The sequence below is a fragment of the Chrysemys picta genome, chromosome 13 (genome assembly GCF_011386835.1).
Source record: "Chrysemys picta bellii isolate R12L10 chromosome 13, ASM1138683v2, whole genome shotgun sequence".
In the NCBI taxonomy this organism is placed as follows: domain Eukaryota; kingdom Metazoa; phylum Chordata; order Testudines; family Emydidae; genus Chrysemys; species Chrysemys picta.
Genome location: NC_088803.1, coordinates 20,892,069 through 20,901,002, shown reverse-complemented (window position 1 = coordinate 20,901,002; position 8,934 = coordinate 20,892,069). Strand labels below are relative to the sequence as shown.

Genomic DNA, 8,934 nt, shown 5'->3' with positions numbered 1-8,934 from the left:
TGGGTAATAGCTAGATTAAGCAGTTTTTCTTACCGTACTGGATATTGTAGTCCTTAATATAAAGATTTGTACCTTAAATATGGGCCAGTCTCCTCTGTTGGAGTCTCAAGTCTTGTTCCATGTCTTTGTTGCTTGCAGCATAGGTGGGTGAAGGAGAAAGGCCCATCTTGTGGCCACTGTGTTCTTTTTATAGCCTCAGTCCCATGTGCTTGGGAAGCACAGGTCCAGGCATGTCTGGGGGCATTGCTGAGTCTCCAGACAAGGTTGAGCAATTCCCCTGTTGTGGCCTCATGCAGGTGGGTCATTGAATTGTAGCTCGTTTGCTGGACAATGTTTGTTGATGGGTTGTTTGTCACCCCGACCGTTGTTGCCTCTGGGGCAATATGTGGCTGCTTCCCCAGCTTACAACATGTTTTAGTGACAATCATGCAACACAATTCTCATAACTTCATATGCATTAATGATACACCTATATGGACAGAGAACTGATTTTCAGCAGATCATAACCTTTTCCCTGATACCTCACAAGGCCTGCTTTATATGTAAGATCACGATTATATAAAAATGAGGAATATGGGGGGGTTACAGGGTGCTCCCCCAAGGTATAGAATGTCACAGGGAGTGGCCCAGAATCCTGCCCCCTTGATCTTTTGTTATTTAGCCGCAATGGAATAGCTTCAGTAGTAATCACTGGGGGTGCTACATGTCTGAATATCCCATAGCCCAGTGTTTTCAACACTCCCCTGAGAGGTTGCAGATCTCTGCTGAAATACTTTCTCCCCCTCAGGCAGAGGGGGGACTTCAAAGGGGGGGGTTTCTTACATCCCAGGGCAGTGCTCTAATCACTGAGCTAAAAGTCATGAGTTGGTTCCTCTTCCCCCCACTCCGGCTTCTTCCAAAAAACACGTTAAGCTCCGAACTCAAAGAGAGGGTTCAGAGCTGAGCATCCCAAGCTAAGGTAGGTGCTGAACATCCTAAGAGGCTTAGCACACAGTCCTCTCCTTGGCATCTCCCATGGTCTAGCTTGGCCAGCTCCCAGGATGGGATATCTTATATGGAGCCCATTCTTAGGTGTCTATTCCTGCCCTTTCATTGCATAGGGCCTGGGCACCTCATTCAGGATTTGTGGATCCCAGTGATTTTCTAGGCACCTGCAATTTATGTCTCAGCATTACAATGCCTAATGGCTGGTCTACACTGAAAAGGTACATCAACAGAGATGTAGCTATTCTGACCTAATGCCTGGTGTCGACAGCACTAGGTTGACGGAAGAATTCTTCCTAGCTTCTGCCTCTAGAGCAGAATGACCTACAGGACCCCTCTCATCGCTGTAGTGAGTGTCTACACTGAAGTGCTACAGCTGTGCCACTGTAGCATTTTAAGCATAGACATAGCCTATGTCCCTTTGTGAATTTAGTTCTTTGTGCTCCCACTTACTATGGAAGAATCAGACAGTGGTGGAAAAAAGTGAGACTATTTCTAGCACTGAGACACATAGGGTGACAAATTATAGGACGTTATAGTTTATTTATTTAATATTCATCATGCAGAAGGAAAGAGGGTTGTAAAATGTTATTGTCACACACAGCACAAGAACAACTATTTGGAAATTAACAAGCAATAAATTTTACCATTATAAATAACAGGCCAGATTCTAACAGAGTAAATGTGAAGTAACATCATCAGCTTCAGTAAAAACAATGAGGAGTCTTTGTGGCACCTTAGAGACTAACAAATTTATTTTGGCATAAGCTTTCATGGGCTAAACCCCACTTCATCAGATGCATGGAGTGGAAAATACAGGAGCAGGTATAAATACATGAAAATATTCGATTTGCCTTACCAAGTGTCAGGTCAGTCTAAGGAGACAATTCAATTGACAGCAGGATACCAAGGGAAGAAAAATAATTTTTGAAGTGGTAATGAGAGTGGCCCATTCCAGACAGTTGACAAGAAGGTGTGAGTAACAATAGGGGGAAATTAGTATTGCGGAAATTAGGTTTAGGTTTTGTAATGACCCAACCACTCCCAGTCTTTATTCAGGCCTAATCCTAAATAAATGTGTTAGTCTCTAAGGTGCCACAAGGACTCCTCGTTGTTTTAGCTGATATAGACTAATACGGCTACCACTCTAAAGCTTCAATAAAGTTACTCATCATTTACCAGGCATGTATATAAAATTGGAAGATTGCTCACAGCTGGGCGCAAACTTCCGTTCTTCCTTACCCTTTGTAAACTAGGAAATCCCACAGTGAAATCTTGCAGACACATTTGTTTGCTGGGCAACTGTAATATTATGATTCCGAAGAGTGTAAATTTCTGTGTTAGTGTGGTGCCATTTGATCACTGACAAACTAACATGCATGTTTGTGTGTCTTACAAAATCTATCTATCTATCTAAAAAGGACTTGGCTCCCAGCTACCATATTATGTACCTAAAGCACAGCATCAGGCCTCACTTGGATTCACCAAACCTCCACTCAGTTGTCACTGGACCCTGTAGACATCTTTTCTCAGTCGACACCTAAGTTTTGGCAGTAAGAGTTCCCTAGATGCTCTGAGCATACGCATGGCTGCCCTGCTCTAGGCATACTGATGCCTAATCCCCACAGCAGTGTGGGAACTGGGAGAAGACAGGCGTTCCTCCACATAGCTCACCTGCAGGTCCACTTTTGTAGGCTGTAGAACTGGGGAACTGCGAGCCATCAGGCTTCTCATAAGAACATAAGAACATAAGAATGGCCATACTGGGTCAGACCAAAGGTCCAGCTAGCCCAGTATCCCTTCTTCTGATAGTGCCGAATGCCAGGTGCCCAGAGGGAATGAACAGATCATTGAATGATCCATTCCTTTCTCAGTGTCTGGCAAAAAGAGGCTAGGGACACCATCCCTGCCCATCCTGGCTAATAGCTATTGATGGACCTATCCTCCAAGAACATAGCTAGTTCTATATTGAACCCTGTTATAGTCTTGGCCTTCACAACATGCTCTGGCAAGGAGTTCCACAGGTTGACTGTGCGTTGTGTGAAAAAATACTTCCTTTTATTTGTTTTAAATCTACTGCCTATTAATTTCATTTGGTGACCCCTAATTCTTGTGTTATGAGAAGGAGTAAATAACACTTCCCTATTTACTTTCTTCACACCAGTCATGATTTTATAGACTTCTATCATATCCACCCTTAGTCATCTCTTTTCCAAGCTGAAAACCCTAATAATTTTTGTTGCCCTTTTCTGAACCTTTTCCAATTCCAATATATCTTTTTTAAGATGGGGCGACCACATCTGCATGCAGTATTCAAGATGTGGGCGTACTATAGATTTATATAGAGGCAGTATGATATTCTCTGTCTTATTATCTATCCCTTTCTTAATGATTCCCAACATATTGTTCACTTTTTGGACTGCCACTGCACATTGAATGGATGCATTCAGAGAACTATCGACAATGACTCCAAGATCTCTTTCTTGAATGGTAACAGATAATTTAGACCCCATCATTTTATATGTATAGTTGGGATTATGTTTTCCAACGTGTATTACTTTGCATTTATCAACATTGAATTTCATCTGCCATTTTGTTTCCCTGTCAACCAGTTTTAAGAGATCCTTTTGTAGCTCTTCGCAGTCTGCCTGGAATTAACTATTTTGATTAGTTTTGTATCATCTTCAAATTTTGCCACCTCACTGTTTACTCCTTTTTTCAGATCATTTATGAATATGTTGACTAGGACTGGGCCCAGTACAGACCCTTGGGGGACACCACTATTTACCTCTCTGCATTCTGAAAACTGACCATTTATTCCTACCCTTTGTTTCCTATCTTTTACCAGTTACCAATTCATGAAAGGACCTTTCCTTCTCATGCTTGCTTTCTCTCTGTCTGGCCAAAATTGTCTTTAATCCACAGTGCAATGCCTTGAACAGGGGGATTTAAGACTACCCCGCCATCAGACTACCCCACTGCCCAGTGATGAGGGCACCCACCTCATAAGTAGCATATATTCTTCAAATCCCTTCCCCCATGAGGCAAAGAGAGAAATTGACCCGCGGTCTTCTCCATCCCAGGTGAGTATGCTACTGACTGGGCTAACAGTTATGAGGGAGGCCATCTTCCTCCTTCTCACATCACGGCTCAGGCTCCATTGGTGAGGTAGGCAGAGGAATGCCTGTCTTTCACAGGTCAGGAATCACTCTGGGGTTTAGGAACCTGGACACCAAGATGGTGGCTGCAGTGCACATGCCCCAAGGCTGAAACATAGGCATCTAAGGATATTTCATTGCAACAACTTAGGTGCCAAGGGAGTTTAGGCACTACAGGATTTCGCAGCAGCTGAACAAGAGTTTTGTGAATCCCAGGGGGGCCTAAATGTGGGACTGAGGCACCTAAAGTGGCAAATAGGTTCCTAAATCCCTTTGTGAATCTAACCCAGGGAAACTAACTCATTCTACTGCAGTTAGGTTTGAAATAGTCACATTGCCGCTCAGGTCCAGGCTCAGATTTTCTGTCCTTCTTGAACACGAGCAAAACAGAGACATGGTTTTAAAACTTCTTGGTGGAGGAGGACATAATCTGCTGGATCTCCTCCCGAATCCTCTCCTTGTTGTTGGATATGTTCATCTTCGCTCTTTTGAGGAGTTCTTTGACATCATCCTCTTTGTAGGAAAAATGAAAGGTGGAATACCTCTCTCTGAAGTCATGTATTTTATCTAGAAATAAAAGGGGTGAGTAAGTGCCAAAGAGAGGAAAACAGTGGTACTGTTTTACACGTTTACAAATTCCAGAAGCATAGAATCCAGGTATCTAAAGAGGCAGGGGAACAACATGGCCAACTCCTGAGGTTTTCATAGAATCATAGAAATGTCAGGCTGAAAGGACCTCAAGAGGTCACTAAGTCCAGCTTCCTGTGCTGACACACGAGCAAGTGATCCTACACCATCCCTAACAGGTGTTTGTCCAAGCTGTTCCTAAAATCTGCTATGGTGATTCCACTACATCCTTTGGAAGCCATTCCAGAGTGTAACTAACCTTAGACACTGGAGAAAGTGGCATGAAGTGATTGGGAAGGGGACAAGGTTGCCTGGAAGCCATGGGGCAAAGTTGTGCACGGTCCCTAGGACTCAGATTTGGTGCCATAGACTTGATATAAGAACAATGGACTTTTATTTGTGGGACCCTGGTACCTGAAAGGGGTGGATTTACATTGTGACCTGGCTGAAGGGACATGTCCTGGGAAAAGGTGATTCTCCAGCATAGGTGCCAACTCCATGGGTGCTTCGGGACTGGAGCACTCACGGGGAAAAACGTATCGGGTGCTCCACAGCCACTGGCAGCCAAGCTCCCCCCTCCTCGCCTCCTTCTCCTCCCCCACCGAGCACGCCGCGTTCCCACTCCTCCCACTCCCTCCCAGTGCTCCCCCCCCACTGCCTAACAGCTGTTTGGCGGCGCTTAGGACTTTCTGGGAAGAAGGGAGAGGAGAGGGGATGCGGCACACTCAGGGGAGGAGGTGTAGAAGAGGTGGGGGGTGGGGACTTGGGAGAAGGGGGTGGAATGGGGGGCGCGGACTTGGAGGAAGGGGGCGGGGTGGGGCAAGGGTCAAGCCCCCACCGGGCAGAGGGGAAGTCGGTGCCTATGTCCACCAGACCGGCCATCAGCTGGGGGCTGTAGATGGGGAAAGAGCTGCTATGCCACCCCTGGCCACAAGGAGGTGCTTTACTGGTGAGTTCCCCCTTCCCAACTCTTTCAGTTTATCTACTTTATTTCCCTTCCCTTTGAAAACTAGGGAAAATGCAGAGTAATCTGCCAGCTACGTTTGTTTGCTGGGCAGCTGTAAGGTTGATGGGAGTTAAATCCTTTTGAGGATCTGCATTTGCATTTACAGTGCAGCAGGTCAAAGCTGAATCTGTCCACTGACTCCAAACAAGTCTGTATCTCATGTAATTCACATGTCGACAGGCTAAAAGGAAGTGTAAGTGACATGAGTTATGCCCCCTTTCCACTACCTGCTGAAGGTGGGCTACTCATGCCATTAATGATCTGGATGGTGGGTGGACTGCACCCACAGCAAGTTTGCGGATGACACTAAGCTAGGGGGAGAGGTAGATATGCTGGAGGGTAGTGATAGGGTCCAGAGTGACCTTGACAAATTGGAGGATTGGTCTAAAAGATATCTGATGAGGTTCAACAAGGACAAGTGCAGAGTCCTGAACTTAGGACGGAAGAATCCCATGCACTGCTACAGGCTGGGGACCGACTGGCTAAGCGGCAGTTCTGCAGAAAGGGACCTGGGGATTACAGTGGACAAGAAGCTGAATATGAGTCAACAGTGTGTCCTTGTTGCCAAGAAGGCTAACGGCATATTGGGCTGTGTTAGTAAGAGCATTGCCAGCAGATTGAGGGAAGTGATTATTTCGCACTGGGTGAGGACACATCTGGAGTACTGCATCCAGTTTTGGGGCCCCCACAACAGAAAGGATGTGAACAAATTGGAGAGAGTCCAGCGGAGGGCAACGAAAATGATTAGGGGGCTGGGGCACATGACTTATGAGGAGAGGCTGAAGGAACTGGGCTTATTTAGTCAGCAGAAGAGAAGAGTGAGGGGGATTCGATAGCAGCCTTCAACTAACTGAAGAGGATGGAGCTAGGCTGTTCTCAGTGGTGGCAGATGACAGAACAAGGAACAATGGTCTCAAGTTGCAGTGGGGGAGATCTAGGTTGGATATTAGGAAAAGCTATTTCACTAGGAGGATGGTGAAGCACTGGAATGAGTTACCTAGGGAGGTGGTGGAATCTCCATCTGATTTAGTTGGGGTTGGTCCTACTTTGAGCAGGGGATTGGACTAGATGACCTCCTGACGTCTCTTCCAACCTAATCTTCTATGATTCTATGATCTCCTCTCAATTACACAAGGTGTAAATCCAGAGAAATTCATTTGATTTTGATAAAATATAAATAAAACAATTTAAAACATTGATCAATAAAGATTTGCACTTTTGGCTTTAAAAGCATGAATCAAATGGGCTTATTTCTGTCCTGGGTGACTCTCAATGAACTGAAAAGCAGCAAATTTAAAACTGGTGATGGGGAACTATTTTGCAGAGCACACGAGTGATCCATGGAACTCAATACTGCAGAGAACTAACAGGGCCTGGTTCTCAATAGGATTGTAGGAAGGGTTGGATATTATTTATAAATCCATGATTATATCAGACTGAATTAAAATATAATGTAAAAGATATAAACCTCCCTGCATCAGCCCATACATAAGCTAATTTTCTGGGAAAGTTTTATTCATAATTATTTATTACAGTGCTTCGTGCCCCTCCTTCTGAATCATATGGTGCTGGCCACTGTCAGAGTCAGGAAAGAGGGCTAGATGGTGGATGGTGGCAATATTTGAGCCCCTCTGCTCATTTTCACCAATGTCAAACAGGAGTAGCTCCCTTTAAATCAGTGATACAGACACATGGGGCTAGATTCACAGCGGACTTCAGGTGTTGGGACACTGAGAGTTATGGTGCCTAAGTTTTAGACCCCTAGAAAATCACTGGGATTCACAAAGGCTGAGTTAGGTGCCCAGGCTCCCTGTGCATGAATGAAGAGAGACAGGTTCCTTGGAAAGTGATCCATGAAAGCCAGCGCACTAGGCTGGGAGCGGCCTAAGCTAATCCATGAGAGAAGACCAGGAGAGGGGTCACCAAGGGAGTTCAGCAGCCAAGTCCTTGTTGAACAAGGACAAACGCAGAGTCCTGCACTTAGGTTGGAAGAATCCCATGCACTGCTACAGACTAGGAACCGAGTGTCTAGGCAGCAGTTCTGCCAGCAGATCGAGGAATGTGATCTTTCCCCTCTATTCAGCATTGGTGAGGCCTCATCTGGAGCACTGTGTACAGTTTTGGGCCCCACACTACAAGAAGGATGTGGAAAAATTGGAAAGAGTCCAGCAGAGGGCAACAAAAATGATTAGGGGACTGGGGCACATGACTTATGAGGAAAGTCTGAGGGAACTGGGATTGTTTAGTCTGCAGAAGAGAAGAATGAGGGGGGATTTGATAGCTGCTTTCAACTACCTGAAAGGGGGTTTCAAAGAGGATGGATCTAGACTGTTCTCAGTGGTAGCAGATGACAGAACAAGGAGTAATGGTCTCAAGTTGCAGTGGGGGAGGTTTAGGTTGGACATTAGGAAAAGCCTTTTCACTAGTGGGGAGGTGAAGCACTGCAATGGGTTACCTAGGGAGGTGGTGGAATCTCATTCCTTAGAGGTTTTTAAGGTCAGGCTTGACAAAGCCTTGTCTGGGATGATTTAGTTGGGGATTGGTCCTGCTTTGAGCAGGGGGATGGACTAGATGACCTCCTGAGGTCCCTTCCAACCCTGATATTCTATGATTCTATGATTCAAGTCAGGGCTGGAAGGAGGCGTCTGTCTTTACTTGGGGTTCTCAGCTGTGGAGTCAAAGACTCTTTAACCTGGTGGTTACAGTTCTTACACAGGCTGTGAGGGGCCCAGTCCCTCTACTCTGCTGACTCTCCAATTATTTATCCAAAGTGTAACAGCTTCAAGAGGGGAGGCTGATGCAGCCTTACATCAGAATATCCCACAGCTCAGTGGGAGCTCAGCTAACAAGTAGCAGATGAAATCCCTTCTCACCCTCAGGCAAAGCGGGGACTTGAACCAGGGCCCTCCACATCCTCGGTGACTGCTGTAACCCCTGCGCTAATAGTCATGAGAGAGGGCCTCCCTCCCCTGCATTTGTCAGAGCACATGTGTGGGGCCTGATCCAGCAGGCACCAGAGGCTTCTGGAGGGCGGGATTGGGCTGCAGTGGACATGACCAGAGACTGACACATAGGCACTGAGAGAACTTTCCTGCAAAAACTTAAGCACTGAGCAAATTTAGGCACCTACGGTGTCTGGTGGCAGTGGAGCAGGGGTTT

The 8,934-nt window shown here is 45.9% G+C and overlaps 1 protein-coding gene across 1 annotated transcript in view; it reads right to left on the bottom strand.

The window, feature by feature from the left end:
* Positions 1-1,512: 1,512 nt before the first annotated feature.
* The window catches only part of LOC101942789 (cytosolic phospholipase A2 gamma-like), a 49,237-nt gene continuing 41,815 nt past the window's right edge, over positions 1,513-8,934 (bottom strand). Inside the window, exon 15 of the mRNA XM_065565606.1 lies at positions 1,513-4,709. Within this exon, the coding sequence (XP_065421678.1) occupies positions 4,543-4,709 (167 nt within the window). The 3' untranslated portion in view covers positions 1,513-4,542. The remainder of the gene's footprint in view (positions 4,710-8,934) is intronic.